This window comes from Anolis sagrei, chromosome 1 (assembly GCF_037176765.1).
Source record: "Anolis sagrei isolate rAnoSag1 chromosome 1, rAnoSag1.mat, whole genome shotgun sequence".
NCBI classification, from domain to species: Eukaryota; Metazoa; Chordata; class Lepidosauria; order Squamata; family Dactyloidae; genus Anolis; species Anolis sagrei.
In genome coordinates, this window is record NC_090021.1 from 218,593,878 (window position 1) to 218,610,518 (window position 16,641).

At 41.1% G+C, this 16,641-nt stretch overlaps 1 protein-coding gene across 1 annotated transcript in view; it reads left to right on the forward strand.

Annotated features, from left to right (window-relative positions):
- Window positions 1–16,641, forward strand: part of ESYT3 (extended synaptotagmin 3) — a 51,063-nt gene that overhangs the window by 3,652 nt on the left and 30,770 nt on the right. Inside the window, exons 2-4 of the mRNA XM_060775350.2 lie at window positions 9,149–9,190; window positions 11,539–11,673; window positions 12,453–12,529. Coding sequence (XP_060631333.2) covers window positions 9,149–9,190; window positions 11,539–11,673; window positions 12,453–12,529 — 254 coding nt within the window. The remainder of the gene's footprint in view (window positions 1–9,148; window positions 9,191–11,538; window positions 11,674–12,452; window positions 12,530–16,641) is intronic.

Below are 16,641 nucleotides of genomic sequence, written 5' to 3' on the forward strand. Positions count from 1 at the left end.
TTAACATTTGGGAGTTGCAGTTGCTGGGATTTATAGTTCACCTACAATCAAAGAGCATTCTGAACCCCATCTAAGGTGGAATTGAACCAAACTTGGCACACAGTTCTCCCATGACCAACAGAAAATACTGGAAGGGTTTGGTGGGCAGTGTCCTTTGGTTTTGGAGTTGTAGTTCACCTGCCTCCATCAATTACTGTGGACTCAATGATAGATCTGGACCAAACTTGGCACTGATATTCCATATGCCCAAATGGGAACACTTGTGGAGTATGGGGGAAATAGAATCTTGACGTTTGGGAGTTGTAGTTGCTGGGATTTATAGTTCACCTACAATCAAAGAGCATTCTGAACCCCACCACCGATTGAATTGAACCAAACTTGGCACACAGTTCTCCCATGGCCAACAGAAAATACTGGAAGGGTTTGGTGGGCAGTGTCCTTTGGTTTTTGAATTGTAGTTTACCTGCCTCCTTGGAGACCAGAGCGGCAGGAGCAAAGGGTTCCTGCAAAGGCTGGAGCGGCACCGGGTGGGCGTGGCCAGCAGCGCCGGGCATGCGTGGCCAGGGAACGCTGGCGTTCTCTGGCCACGCCCACCCGGCGCCGCTCCGGCCTTTGCAGGAACCCTCTGCTCCGGCCGCTCTGGTCTCCAAGGAGGCAGGTAAACTACAAAAGGCTTCTCCCTCCCACACGAGCAGAGCGGCCAGAGCAGAGAGTTCCCGCGATGGGCAGAGCGGCACTGGGTGGGCGTGGACAGGCCAGGCCAGGCCTCGCGGGCCGGAGAAATGCCCTCGGCGGGCCGCATATGGCCCGCGGGCCGTAGTTTGGGGACCCCTGCCCTAATAGAGGCTGTCTGGGGGATTCTGGGAACTGTAATAAAAAAGGCTCTCCAAAGTTGTTTTTGAGTCCTGGCTTCAGTCTCAGGAAGAACAGGGCAAACCTCAATCAATCTTGCAAAAAAAAATCATATTGGGTTGGGTTTGGGTCACTAAAACGTTGGGGACCCAAGCTTGAAGGCACACAACAACTTGGGGTTTTTTTGCCAAATTGAATTTAAGTTGTTAATAAGTGAAAGGCCTACATCACACATGGGCAAACTTCAGCCCTCCAGGTGTTTTGTACTTCAACTCCCACAATTCCTAACAGCCTTGGGCCCCTTCCTTTTCCAAGCGGCCGAGGAGAAAAAGGAAAGGACCTATCCTACATGATGGTATCTACAGTTTCCCCTACTAATATTACAACTGGACTTGCAGTAAACATGTCAGTGCTGAAGTAAGTCTATGGGGTTATTTAGTTCATATTTATTGTATTTATACCCCCTTTTCCCTAAGATCTGCTCAGTGGGGTCCCAGCAAGCCCTGTGGACTTGAAAGGGGACAAACAATTTATTTGTTTACCTGTCTTGTTACATTTATATCCCACCTTTCTTCCATCTCCCTTCTCCAATTAATTACATCCATGTTGAGGCCTACATGGCAAAGTGAGGATTTGAATCTAGATCTTCTCAGTTCTAATATAATACTCTGATCACGATACCATTCCAGTTTATGTGAGCCAAGGTCCCCAAATACGTTTCGCGTTAGACTCTTAGTCCTTACTCCTTAATTTACAAAGTGGATTGTCTTAACAATGAACTTGAACCAGGATATTATTCATCAAGGAATGGGGGAAAGGAATTTAAAATGCTTTATTGCTAATACACAGTCTGCTTCTAACTCTTGAACAGTCTTCATTAGCTAGTGACTAATGTTGCTCCTGCAAAGGATTGTTGCCTTGTCACGGTGCTGGAGCTTCAGCGCCTCAATGATGCCATGAGTGAAACCGTGAAGGGACACCCAAGACGGGAAGGTCATGGCAGGGAGGTCAGATTAAATACGATCCCTGGGAAAGGTAATGGCAACCCATCCCAGTATTCATGCCACAAAAACTAAATGGATCAGTACAACCAGAGATATGTCAATAAACCATCAGAAGATGGGACTTCCAGGTCAGAAGATGATCAAATCCCTATAAAATAGTGAAGAGTAGACTGGCAACCAAGATCCGCATAGTTAAAGCAATGGTATTCCCCATAGTAACCTATGGATGTGAGAGCTGGACCATAAGGAAGGCTGAGCGAAGGAAGAAAGACGCTTTTGAACTGTGGTGTTGGAGGAACATTCTGAAAGTGCCTTGGACCACAAGAAGATACAACCAGTCCATCATCCAGGAAATAATGCCCAGCTGCTTACCGGAAGGAAGGATATTAGAGGCAAAGATGAAGTTCATGAAAAGACAGGAAAGCTGAGAGAAGACAATGATGCTGGGGAAAATGGAAGGAAAAAGGAAGAGGGGCTGACTAAGGGCAAGATGGATGGATGGCATCCTTGAAGTGGCTGGCTTGACCTTGAAAGAATTGGAGCTGGCCTGGGCCAGCTGACAGGGAGTTCTGGCGTGGGCTGGTCCATGAAGTCACAAAGAGTCAGACACGACTGAACGAATAAACAACAACAACGTTTTTTCTTTGATTCTGCCAACAAATGTAGTAGGCTATATTTCCTCCTTCATTTAAAAACACTTGGTAAGAACTGAAGTTACTGCCATTTACAACGGAAAACATGATAACTGCAGGGAAATTTATGCTCTCAGAAGTACTTAAGAGCTGAATACCTCGATGTCGCCTCTTTGCCTTTGAATGACACAGAGAGAATATGTTTATTGCTACAAAACAAGTGACATGAAAGCATTTTTAGACTAGGCTTGCCAACAATGGATGGAATTTCTATATGTGTACAATTTCATGCATGCTTTAAAGTTTTTAGTGCTTTCTTGAAATGGGAGCGGCCTTCATAAAATACATCAATAAAAATGCAACTCTTGAATCAGTCCTGCTAGCCAGCTGGCTAGCTAGTAGTCTAGACCTTTACTAATACAAAACTCCTATATTTTATCATACTATTCTTTGGCATGTAATGTGTTGTTGTTAGTGTTTGCCTTCAAGACAAATCTGTCTTATGGCAAATGTATCACAGAATTTTCTTGGCAAGATTTATTTAGAGAGGGTTTGACTTTGCTTGCTGAGAGGGTGTGACTTGTTCAAGGTCATCCCATGGCCAGGGGATTCATACCCTTGTGTCTAGAATCATAGTCTAACATTCAAACCGCTACATCATGCTAGCACTCTATGTCTGGGTGCTGTAGGATCTTTGACTGAAGTAACATGCCTGCGCCTTGTTGCTATGTACCTTCAAGTCATTTCTGACTTATGGTAACCCTAGGGTGAACCCGTCACAGGGTTTTCTTGGCACAATTTGTTCAGTGGAGATTTGTCATTGCTTTCCTCTGAGGCTGAGAGAGTATGGTTTATCCAGTAGATTTCTATAATCTGTCCTCATGGCTCAACTTGAATCAGTACTGTTGTTATTTTTCCTATGGTGGGTTGCGATGGTGTTGTTGAGCCTCGCGGCAACAATAATAAACTTCCTCAGCATTATCTACTGGAAGCTCCTGGGAAAACCAAGCCATGGTGTTTTTTTTTTTCCTTTTGGACAGCATGAATGGCAAACAGCAGGAGAGCAGGTGAATAGCAACTTTGCAGCACACAAGCAAAGACGCAAACCTCCATTCTGTGTGCTCTTGTGTCTGAGCAGGGCATTTAGTTTGCCTCTAAGCACAGACTAGGCATAGCAAATCTTTTTTGTAGTAATAGGTAAAGGTAAAGGTTTTCCCCTGACATTAAGTCCAGTCATGTCCGACTTTGGGGGTTGAGGCTCATCTCCATTTCTAAGCTGTAGAGCCAGCATTGTCCATAGACACCTCCAATGTCATGTGGCCGGCATGACTGCATGGAGTGCCGTCACCTTCCCACCAAAGCAGTACCTATTGATCTACTCATATTTGCATGTTTTCGAACTGTGAGGTTAGCAGAAGCTGGGGCAGACAGCGGAAGCTCACGCCGCTTCCCCAGATTTGAACCTGTGACCTTTCAGTCAACAAGCTCAGTGGTTTAACCCACTGCGCAACCAGGGGCAGTAATAATAATGTTTAAACTATTAGAAGCTGGAAACCTGGTTTACAGTTAAATATCAAGAGACATTTTCAACCTGCTCCAAATCCTAAAGTGGAGCCATGGCAGTTACAGTGGAATCAGAGCATTGAGTTTGTACTCAACTGTCCCAATTTCTTTGGATGGTCCTCATTAATTCTCCATCATCCCACTTTTAACCCCCCTCTTTAAAATAGTCCAGTTTCTCTCTCTTCCTTCTACTTTCCCTCTTCATATTGGCTTATTTCAGTTGCTTCAAACTCAGTTGAAAATGCAAAAATATTTTACACTCAGTTAACTTAGGGAGAGGGGTAGGAAGTAAAAGAGAAGGTGAAATGTCCTTCCCAGTAGGCTCAGGCAAAAACAAACGGCTGCAACCTCTCCTAGTTTATGCATTCTTCATCTTAACCTATAATGTAATCTAGTTTGGACACACATGACCCAATTTCCATGTGTATAATGAAGTAGTGTAAAAGGTTCTCTGAATAAACATACTTGTGTATGTTTATTCAGAAGTTATATATATAGAGAGAGAGATTCTCCTTTAGATCCTGTGCACTGTAAAAATGTAATGTGGCTTACCAGCCAATTGGCAGCGTGCAGTCGTTCATTCTTTGGAGGTTGCTGATTATTGGTTGTTATTATTAGCCTGGGATAATGACATTTATCTGGCTCCCTGCAAGTGCTCCTGCCCAAATATTTGCATGTTGTCTCACTGACTGGGAGGAAAGAGGAAGTTATTGAGATGAAGATGATTTATTTTATGGGAGAACAGTAGCTTAAAAATCACAACTATAAATCTGATGAGAGACTGACAATTGTGTTACGGACAGACAACAACCTAAATTGATTCAACTTGTAGAGGATTTGTAAATGTCATTAATTATCAAACATAGAAATGTGACAACCATCTATACATAGCTTAGTAAAGGCCACAATAGTTTCTTTGAGTCAAGATATGAATTTCCATATCATGACAATGGAGATATATCTATGGCAGCCATTCTCAACCTGGGGTTCGAGACCCCTGGAGTGTCACGAGGGGGTGTCAGAGGGTCGCCAAAGACCATTAGAAAACACAGTATTTCCTGTTTATCATGCGGGTTCTGTGTGGGAAGTTTGGCCCAATTCTATCGTTGGTGGGGTTCAGAATGCTCTTTGATTGTAGGTGAACTATAAATCCCAGCAACTGCAACTCCCAAGTGTCAAGGTCTATTTCCCCCAAAATCCACCAGTATTCACATTTGGGCATATTGAGTATTTGTGCCAACTTCGGTCCAGATCCATCATTGTTTGAGGCAACAGTGCTCTCGGGATGTAGGTGAACTGCAACTCCAAAACTCAAGATAAATGCCCATCAAACCCTTCCAGTATTTTCTATTGGTCATGGGAGTTTTGTGTGTCAAGTTTGGTTCAATTCCATCATTGGTGGAGCTCAGAATGCTCTTTGATTGTAGGTGAACTATAAATCCCTGCAACTACAACTCCCAAATGACAAGATCTAGTTTCCCCAAACTCCACCAGTGTTCACATTTGGGTATATTGATTATCTGTGCCAAGTTTGGACCGGATCCATCCTTGTTTGAGTCCACAGTGCTCTCTGGATGTAAGTGAACTACAACTCTAAAATGCAAGATAAATGCCCATCAAACTCTTCCAGTATTTTTGTTGGTCATGGGAGTTTTGTGTGCCAAGTTTGGTTCAATTTCATTGTTAGTGGCGTTCATAATGCTCTTTGATTGTAGGTGAACTATAAATCCCAGCAACTATAACTCCCAAATGACAAAATCAATCCTCCATCCAACCCCACCAGTATTCAAATTTGGGTGTATCTGGTATTTGTGCCAAATTTGGTCCAGTGAATGAAAATACATCCTGCATATCAGATATTTACATTACAATTCATAACAGTAGCAAAATTACAGTTATGAAATAGCAACAAAAATAATGTTATGGTTGGGGGATCACCACAACATGAGGAACTGTGTTAAGGGGTCATGGCATTAGGAAGGTTGAGAACCACTGTGGTTTAAGGTGGGCAGTCCTTGACACAGGAAGAGGTTTAATTCCAAGATCAGATGCTAGCTGTGGCTTTAGTAGAGATTGTTTTGCATGGATGGTTTTTCTTTTAAACATCTGGTTCTTCATTTGCCTGTTGGAAGTTAATAAGTACTTTGATCTCCTCTGGGGACTGTAGTTAAAAAAAAGAGTAATATAAGTCTAAGAAATGCAACTTTGTGCCTTCAAGTTGTTTCCAACTTATGGTGACTCGAATGTGAACCTATCATGGGATTTTCTCAGCAAGATACATTCAGAGAGCTTGTGTTTGCCTTATTCCCAGTTTCCATGGATAAACAGGGATTCAAAGCCTGGTCTCCAGTGTCATGCTCAAACAACTACAACACACTGCCTCTAAATTATCATGACTTCCCTCAGAAAATCTTGGGCACTTTTATATTTGTCAGATATGAACTTTATAGAATGACACTGGAGCATACAACAATTTTTTATGTAGCTCTATAAAACTTTCATAGCTTACCAGAGCTTTCATTTGTTTGTCTGAGGTTTTCAGAACAATATCTGCCCACAAAACACTTCTATTCTGAGTGTCATAATTCCACTGAGGACACTCAGCTATTATTTGTTTCCTTGCCAAACTGCATTTCTGGGATTGCCCACATGACCTGTAGCATTCTTTTGTTTCTGGGTGGTGAAATTCAGTCTTTCAGACTTTTTCCTTTAAAAGGTTATTTGGTCGTCCATTTTTCAGATTCCATCAAAGAGCAGGAAGTGGATGCTGATGAAAGGATATATTAGCAACTGAAAGAAAATGAAAATCTGCCTAAAATATGACCTAGTCACACTACAATGTAGTGTAGATGACTCTGTATCATGCAGTGAGGTGTGACTATGGTTTGAATATTAAGTATGACATAAACTTACTACTGCTCTTAAATATTCCTCAGCTACAATATGAGTGATTGGATAGGCTGCCTCGAAGATTTTGGGAGTTGTAGTCCAAAATATAACTTTTTAAATTTTGTTCTAACATTTGAAAGTTATGGATGGACATCATTGATTTGGATTTATTTTTTAAAATGCAGACAGCATTTGTCAGAAACCCAAAAGAAAATCTAAAATAAAATCAGTCGTCAATAATAAAAAATTAAATGTTTGCGTTTTCCTGGAGTGGGACTCCCTTATTTTCAATAAGTACAGAAATTCTTATTAGAACTATATCCACCGCAGTTCCAATTTTGATCCAAGGAAAATGCATAAGATATTTATTGCCCAAAATGTTAGCAGGCATCATTACCATGATCATAAAATGCAGTTTAGATGTGTATTAAACATGCCTTACTTAATTACTTAGGTGATCCCTTGTAGCCCGAGGATGATGGTCTTCCAAGAGTAGTGCCTGGCTATACTCTAGCTCCGTACTGTCTTATACCAGCAGGTCTTAACTATCCAGGGCCTTAGTCCTGCTTGTGATTTAGACTGGCATAACTCCAGGCTGTACCAGCACAAGCACTCCATTGTGCAAAGAGGTAGCTAATATACCTGCTTGCAAAAGGTTGTGTGTGTGTGTGTGTGTCAGGAGCGACTTGAGAAACTGCAAGTCGCTTCTGATGTGAGAGAACTGGCTGTCTGCAAGGACATTGCCCAGGGAATGCCCAGATATTTTGATGTTTTACCATCCTTGTGGGAGGCTTCTCTCATGTCCCCGTACGGGGAGCGGGAGCTGACAGAGGGAGCTCATCTGTGCTCTCCCCAAATTCGAACCTCTTCAGTCCTGCCAGCACAAGGGTTTAACCCATTGCACCACCGGGGGCTCCTGCTTGCAAAAGGTGTTGCAGGAGTAGCTGACTGCATGGCTGATAGGCAGAGCTCTGCCTCCAGCTACTCACTGACTACAAAAATGAAGATTGTTCTGTTTTCCCTATCACCCAAGTGTATATGAATGTCATCCTACCACGTATAGTGGTAGGAGGTGGGGTTGCGTCCAGGACCCATTCCAGTCACTCTTCATATGGAATTTTTCATATGTCCTTTCATATGGCCACTAGATCCCTGCTGGCAGAGATTTGTGTTTTGCTCATGGTTTCATGAGATTTTGGCTCAAAGCAGTTGAATAGGGCTCAAATCTGATATTCGTACTTTTGATTGGATATTTCAGGCTCTCTCTATGTATTTAGTATTGTGTTCTGCCATTGATCTGTGGTCTCAGTAACCATTATGATGGTGGCAATGGTGATATTTACTTCCAGGGCTGTGCTCAAATTTCTTCATTAGTCTGGGCCTTAGAAACAGTTACAAAGAGAGGAAAGAAAGAAGAGGAAAAATAAACAAGGAAGTAGTAGAGTAGGAGTTGGCTCTACTTTGTGTTTCCTCCTGCACCCACCCACATGCTATTCTGTGTGCTGCCAAGATGCAATAAATATTCAGAGCTATATCTTTCAAAGGACACTTGGGAATGAGATCCTTTATGTGCTTTCCTAGGAGTAAGGCTCATTAAACTCAATGAGCCTTACTCCCAATTTGACATATTGAGCAACTGGCAGTAATGTGCACTACTTGAGAAAAATGAGCTAAACCTATACTCTGTCATCAGTATATTCTAAATACTTTCTTACAAGCTTCCCTGGAACTTGCTGATAAGTATAAAAGGTAACAGTTTCCTCTTGACATTAAGTCTAGTCGTGTACGAATTTGGGGTTTGGTGCTCATCTCCATTTCAGAGCCAAAGAGCTGGCGTTGTCCGTAGACACCTCCTATGTCACGTGAATGCACGGAATGCTATTACCTTCCCGCCGAAGTGGTCCCTTTTGATCTACTTACATATGCATGTTTTCGACCTGTTAGGTTGGCAGAAGCTGGGGCTAGCAATGGGAGCTCACCCCATGCCGTGGATTTGAACTGCCGACCTTCTGGTCAGCTGATAAGTATACAAATGTATAAATATCAGCAGAATCTCTCACCCCATTGAAAAGAGCCATTTAATTGTAGAGTCCATTGCTGTGTCTCATGGGCGTCTTTTCAGTTTTTGTCTTCTTAATTGCATCTTGCTGGTCAATTTATTAGGTGAAATGAACTCTCTGCTCACTTTTGTTTGTTCTTGCTTGGCAGGTTCACTTTCCTGATGTTGAGAGGGTGGAATGGCTGAACAAGGTAAGTCACAGGGTGCTGAAATGAATTTTGAACCTGTAGAAAATACATACATAAAACTCCAGTCAACACGAGCTTTTAAACTTGACTCATGAATTTCTACTGTATATAAACATATTTGCTCCACAAAAGGATGAGTTATGTGCTTGTGTTGGGTGTGACTGGTGTAAATTTCAGGGCTTGGTTTGGAGCTTGTTAACCAAAGTCCTTTTCTAGGTAAGAAAAGCTGTTATAGTTAGCATCTCTCCCTGTAAGTATTATGCCAGAAAACTGCATATCACTGAAACATTGTGCTCTTCCTCCTTCATGAATCATTATCCTTATTACATTGTATAAATACTAAGGATAGTGTTCATCATGATTGTGTGTCTGTGTTACGCGCCTTCAGGTTGGTTTATTATAATGCTTTCTTAGAGTGCTTCTAGGTGATCTTTTATATATCATCATGTAGAGGTGTGGTCAGCTGAACAGAGCTAAAGTGGCTTAGCTTGCAGTAGGACCAATAGGACAGGACTTTGGGACAAATGTCTGCCGGCCCACTCAGTATAATGAACAAGGGGCCCTACAAAGATGGCACTGTACTTTTCATAGTGAGGCATCTAAAGAAACACCTCCTCTCCTTAGAACAGCATTTCTCAACCTGGGGGTCAGGACTCCTGGGGTGGTCACCAGGGGTGTGTGAGAGGAGTCACCAAAGACAATCAGAAAACACAGTATTTTCTGTTGTTCATGGAAGTCCTGTGTGGGAAGTTTGGCCCAATTCTACCATTGGTGGGATTCAGAATGCTCTTTTATTGTGGGTGAACTATAACTTCCAGCTACTACAACTCCATATGTCAAAGTCTATTTTCCCCAAACTCCACTGGTGTTCACATTTCGGCATATTGATTATTTCTGCCAAGTTTGGTCCAGATCCATCATTGTTTGAGTCCACAGTGCTCTCTGGATGTTGGTGAGCTACAACTCCAAAACTCAAGGTCAATGCACACCAAACCCTTCCAGTATTTTCTGTTGGTCGTGGGAGTTCTGTGTGCCAAGATTGGTTCAGTTCCTTCATCGATGGAGTTCGGAATGCTCTTTGAGTGTAGGTGAACTATAACTCCCTGCAACTACAACTCCCAAATGACAAAATCAACCCCCCCCCCCCAAGCCCACCAATATTCATATTTGGGCGTATCGGGTATTTGTGCCAAACTTGGTCCAGTGAATCAAAACCCATCCTGCATATCAGATATTTACATTATGTTTCATAACAGTAGCAAAATTACAGTTGTGAAGTAGCAACAAAAACAATTTTATGGTTGAGGGTCACCACAACATGAGGAACTGTATTAAGGGTTCGCAGAATTAGGAAGGTTTAGAACCAATACCTTAGGAGTGTTGACTGCAGAGAGTAAAAGATTACCTAAAGGCACTGCTGTCCTTAGTGACAACAACAGGAATTCGTAGAATAAGCAGTTTATCCTTTGAAAACCATCCAAAGTGGTGGCCATCGTGACATCCTGCGATAGCAAATGTCACAGCTTTATATGATACCCTATATTTCTTGAATCAGTCACCTTCAGTGGATGATCTTAGGTTCAAATATTATTTTTAAAAACACAGAACATAGAAAGCAAAACATGCTGTGCCTGGGATTTAAAATATGCAACCAGAGGAGATGAGTTATTGTTTTAAATACTCCATGAGTAGTAATACTGAGATCTAAGAGATTGGGCTGCATCTGGAGATGACTAACTCTTTGAATTAAGTGATGATACATTTTCATTTCAGATAATGTGTAGATAATTTCCTGTCCTTGGTATGTTTACAGAGTTGTCTATAGGAATGCATGCATTGGCTACTACCTCAAGTTAATAATAATTATAGAAATTAAAATATAGTATTCTGAACTGCAACTCAGTGGTGGCCCCACAGCTGTGGACCTCCCTCCCAAGTAAGATCAGGTTGGCCCCCTCCTTCCTGACCTTTGGGAGACAGCTAAAGACCTGGCTGTGGATCCAAGTGTTCGGCCCATCATATGAATATTTAAAGTTAAAGCAAAAGTTTTAAGTGCAATGACCCAGGACTGTCTATGGACAACAGCTATGTATTTGTGTGATATGTGATGTTATTTTATGTGGCGTGTTTAATAATGTTTAATGTTTTATCAGGGGAGGGTCAATTTTGATGTATTATACCGTTTTTTTATCGATGGCATTGAATTGTTGCCAACCCTGTGAACTGCCCTGAGTCCCCTTCGGGGCTGAGAAGGGCAGTATACAAAAACTGCAAAATAAATAAATAAACTGTGCTTGTGTGTGGTGTTAAGCTTCTGGCAGTTTTCTATGTTCATTATGTGCTCTGTTTAGATTGTTGAACAGTCTTGGCCATACTTTGGGGCAATTATGGAAAAAACATTCAAGGAAGTCCTCGAACCAAAAATCAGAGCAAAGCATATGCACCTGAGAACATGTACGTTCACCAAGATCCACTTTGGAAACAAGGTAGGATGTTGATATTGGTGTTAGAGAACTGGACATTAAAGCAGGCTCATGATTTGATGTATGACTTCTGGGTGGAAGGGGTGCTAAAGATAAATAAGGATTTTTATGCTCTCAATCTGTCCTGATTTTGGGGGAGACACTTCAGGTTAATCCTCTATCCTTCCACTTTTTTCTGCTACTTTTAAAATTTCCCAGATTTAGTATTCACATCCCACTTTCTCACTTGTTTTTCTCAGCTTACTTCATTGGCTACAAAGTGAATTCAAAGTGTTAAAAGTAGTTTACACTGAATTGACTCACCAAGTTCACCTAAGGAAATCCAAGCGAAAACAAACTTCTGCAGCCTCTCCTAGCTTGTGTGTTTTTTCTTCTTCTCATTGATAACTTTTATGTTCTTGACAACAGAAGTTGCTTAGCTATATGTTGCTTAGCTATATATGTGCCAGTTTTCATCTGTGAAATATTGAAGGATATAATGCTCTGCATTTGAAACATGTCTCCTGTAAGGAGTAACTTTTGTGGGTATCTCTCTCTCTGTCTACTTATTGTAAACATTTTATTTCTCTCAAGTAGTTGTATTTAAAATGACTTTCCGTAGCAAAAGAAGACAAAAATATAAGAAAACATATATCTCATACAAATCACACATTTTCCTCACTCACCTTATTTTTTAAATAGTCATTGGAACATTCTTGTTTTCTCCTCAGGCATATGGAAAATTCTGTTTACTGGTCATCACAAAAGCCAATAACATTGCTATGTGTCTTTTCTACTTTCAGTGCCCTAAAATCAAAGGAGTGAAGGCTTATACCAAAGAAGTGGATAGAAGACAAGTGATGCTGGATTTGCAGATATGGTAATACAGGAATGCCTTCTTACCTATTCGCTTATTGTTGGCAACTGTCTGGTTAGCTATGTCCACTATGCAGTAGACCTGGAAATTCTTCTAAAACACTATCTAGTACTATTATTTCCTTCTGTCTAGGCACGTCAGTTGTAATTTTCCTTAATGAAAATATGCCATTTTTAACCTGTCAGGGTGCAGACTGTAACAAAGTTTTTGCAGTTTAATAAACCTTTTTTTCCCACTTTTTATGATCAAACCTATTAGGAAATGACATTTATAACCCAGGAACAAAAATCATGTTACATGGTGTAATGTCTGTGAGCTGATTCAGGCTGAAATGCTTTCTGGGGAAATGCTTTCTGAAAAGGAGGGAATGTTTGTTTGTTACAAAGACTTGTGAGAATATTCACACTTCACACTTGCATTCACACTTAGCTCCAACAGACAAGAGTTCTTTCTCCCACCATGGACTTTCAACATTATAAATCTCCCTTGTCTAGTTTCCAATATATCTCACAACCTTTGAGGATGCCTGTTTTAGATGTGGGCAAAATGTCACGTGAGAATGCTTCTGAAAACTCACAGCAACTTTGTGAGAATAGTTTGTCTGGTGATCTTGGGCAAGTCACACACTCCCAAACTCATAGGAAGACAATGGTCTGCCCCCTCTGAATGAACATTGTCAAAAAACGGTGATGGGTTTTCTTAGGGTTGCCATTACTCAGAAATAACTGGAAGGTACACAACAGCAACAAAAAGAAAGTTATTCTCCCCAATGCCTTGGTGCTTTCCACATATATTGCACTACAGCTCTCAGGATCACTGTGGCATAATGGGAGTTGTAGTACAACACATCTGATGGATTTTAGGTTGAGAACTGCTCTATAATCTCCAATTTAAGTGTGTTTGCACATTTCTGCTTTTATTTCATTGTACTTATACTCCACCCTCTTCCTCCTCCATTGGGACCCAAAGTGGCTTGCAACATTTAGTGGTGTGGACCAACCATAGTGATGTATCCACCCGATCATGGTTCTTTTGAGTATTACACTGAAAGAGCATCACTGAGGGATACTGAGAATCCACTCACCCGGAAATATCCCAGAGCAAAGTAGACTAATGTAATAATTACAGTGACCTCCCCATTCCAATGCACACACTTGTCTTTGTATCATCTACTGTAGTTTTCATACTGTAAATTTCCTGTGGTACTGATATTTATGGCATTATCAACATAAATAAAATTAGCAATTCCAGTGAAACCATTCCTGATAAAGTATTGTAGAAAACGTCTTCAGGAGATTCATTGCTGAAGTGCTTCAGCAGGCTGATAGATCAGACTAGAGGAAAATAATAGATTAGTATAGGTTAGCTATTCAGCTTGTTAAGCTGTTTGGGGAAAAGAGTTGTTGGTGTCCTCTCACTAATTTATTAGTATGCAGGTAGGTTTCCATTACGACTTGGCTTAGTCTTGCTTGGCTGGTATCCACAGTCCTCCTTCTGACTCAGAGGGTGCTGTTGTGAGAGAGGTCACCTGCTGAAATAATGAGGAACAGTCCCAGGAGATGAGAGAGGATGCAGGTGGAGAGAAAAACCAGCTCCTCCAGTTAGGCACCTCGGGGGAATGTGCCTTGCCTTGTGCATTGGGAATCAGTGCTGAAGCCTGAGCTCAAAGAAAAAGTGGGAGTCCTTGGGAGCCTGCAGTGTAGATACTTTCACTGTGGCTGAATCCAGATGACAAAGTCAAACTGATTTACATCTGGGGAAAGATAGCTAAATTATGGGTATTTGTAGAAAAAACCTTTTGGGTTTTTGTGTTCTGTTGAATTGTTTAAGTTGTCACTTTTTCAGCTTGAAAGCTGACATTTTGGCTGATATAATTATGGGGTCGCGGTGACGTTAAGTATTTATTTATTTACCATATTTATATACTGCCTTTCTCAGCCCGAAGGCGACTCCAGGCGGTTTACAATCGTCATAATTCAATGCTCCCAACAACATAAAATATAGTTAAAACGATAACATTATAGTATAAGTAAACTGCTCAGTTGCAGAACTTGCTGATCGGAAAGTTGGCAATTCTAAATGGTATGCCTTGCCATTCTTTCAATTCAGTTGGAAATCGGGGAGTTGCAGCATGCCGGCCGTCAGATAAGTCGCATCTGGCGGTAGCTCCGCACAAGGAATGTGAGTAATATAGATATCTTTATCAGAATTACGAAGACTCCTTGCTAATAACGGACTATATGCAGCTCTGTAAGAAGAATTTTCTATCTCACAACATTTTATGAAGGAACTTTATAATTAAACAGCTAACTGGCTTTAAAGGAGGGCAGCTGTGGCAGGCAGTTTGCTATCTAACTTCTGCAACAGAGAGCTCAGGAGCCGTTGATAGCTCTAAAGAAGTTCAAGTTGCAGTTAAGAAGAATTGAAAACAATAACACTGGTATTTCAGTGTATATAAGAGAATATAATCACGATGGCAACAAAGCCTAAAGATAAGACTGCACCTACATCGCCCAGCAATTCGCCCAGTAAATCAATAGAAACAAAAATCGACCAGCTGTTGTTGGTGTTTGAGTCCATGCAGGCATCGCAAACTCGGGTCGAAACATCAGTAAATGTTTTAGTGGCGGAGGTGGCTCAAATACAAACAAAAATGTCAGAAATGGACCAGCGCATGACAGTGACAGAAACCAGAAGCAAGGAAACCGAGAAAGACTTACATGCTGTTCATCAGGACATGGCAGACTTGAAAGCTGAATTATTAAATCTTCAAAACAGATCAAGAAGAAAGAATATCAGAATTAAGGGTCTGCCCAATGACCTGTCTAATACTGATTTACTAAACAAACTGATTGCCTGGGGAAGAACTTATGGCATCAAACTGCAGCCATCCCAAATTGAAAGAGCCCACAGAGTTTACAGTTCACAAAAATACAACTCCCAGGATGTTTTGGTTGCTTTTGTGAAGGAATCCCAAAGAGACTTGGTCCTAAAACAATTCAGACACATCAAAGATTTGCAATATGAAGGGAGAAAAATTTTGGTATTTCCAGATTTGGCAAAGGAGACGATCAAACAAAGGACAGATTTGCGCCCTATTACCCGAAGTTTGATAGCTGCAGACATCAGATTTTCCTGGGGCTTTCCAGCCGTTATAAAGATTTACAAAGATGGGAAACTTCTAACTGCCAAGTCAATAGATCAAGGAAAAATGTTACTGCGAAAATTAGGACTGGAACAATTAGCAGCCAAAGAAGATAAGGAAGAAAATCATCAAAACTCCGAGGATTAAGAGACATTAACAAAAGGACTCACAGTTAAAAGTCTGGAGTGTTTGTTTTTGGGGGTTTTTTTTCCTTTTGCTTGCTTCTGAGTGGGGAAAGGGAGGTTTGGTCTAGTTGATGTAAACTCCAGGTGCACAAGATTGTGGAGAGAAGTTTGGCAGCATGCCTGGCTGCCAAGGTTATATAAACACTGATAACTTCAGTCAAAGAAAAGTTAGAGAAAAATATTAAGTTGATTTAAAACAAAATATAGCATAAAATAAAAATGAAGGAAGTTAAAATGAGAATGGTTGTAATTATGATAAGTGTATAAGGGGTCAAAGGAATGTATTTTGTAATAAATATTACTCGGTATCATATATATAAGGGTAGAAGGGTTAGGATATAATTAAGTGCGGGCCATCTATTGTGGTTTCTCCTCCCGATTGTCAGACACATGTCAGTGTCCAAGCTAGCTGTAGATACAGTCAAAGCAGAATCGGGAAATGCATATGTATGTGGGGGTATAGGGGAAGTAGGGCAAGTGGGGCATTCTGTTATGTTTTTTTGTGTGTCAAATGGGGTGTATGTAAGGCCTGTAATGAGGAATTCATTTATTATGTTTATTACTTTTGTTGATAATGCATAGTTATAAATGTATTACCCTTAATGTTAGGGGTATCTCATCAAAACTTAAATCTCAGAGATTGAGAGCGTATTTAAAAAGGTCAAGACCAGACTTTATTTTTCTGCAGGAGATCCACCGGGGAGGGAGCCATAGTGATATTCATTTGAATTGGGTAGAGCATTATATAAAGGGATCTGGAAGTGCTAGGGCCAGGGGGGTTGCAG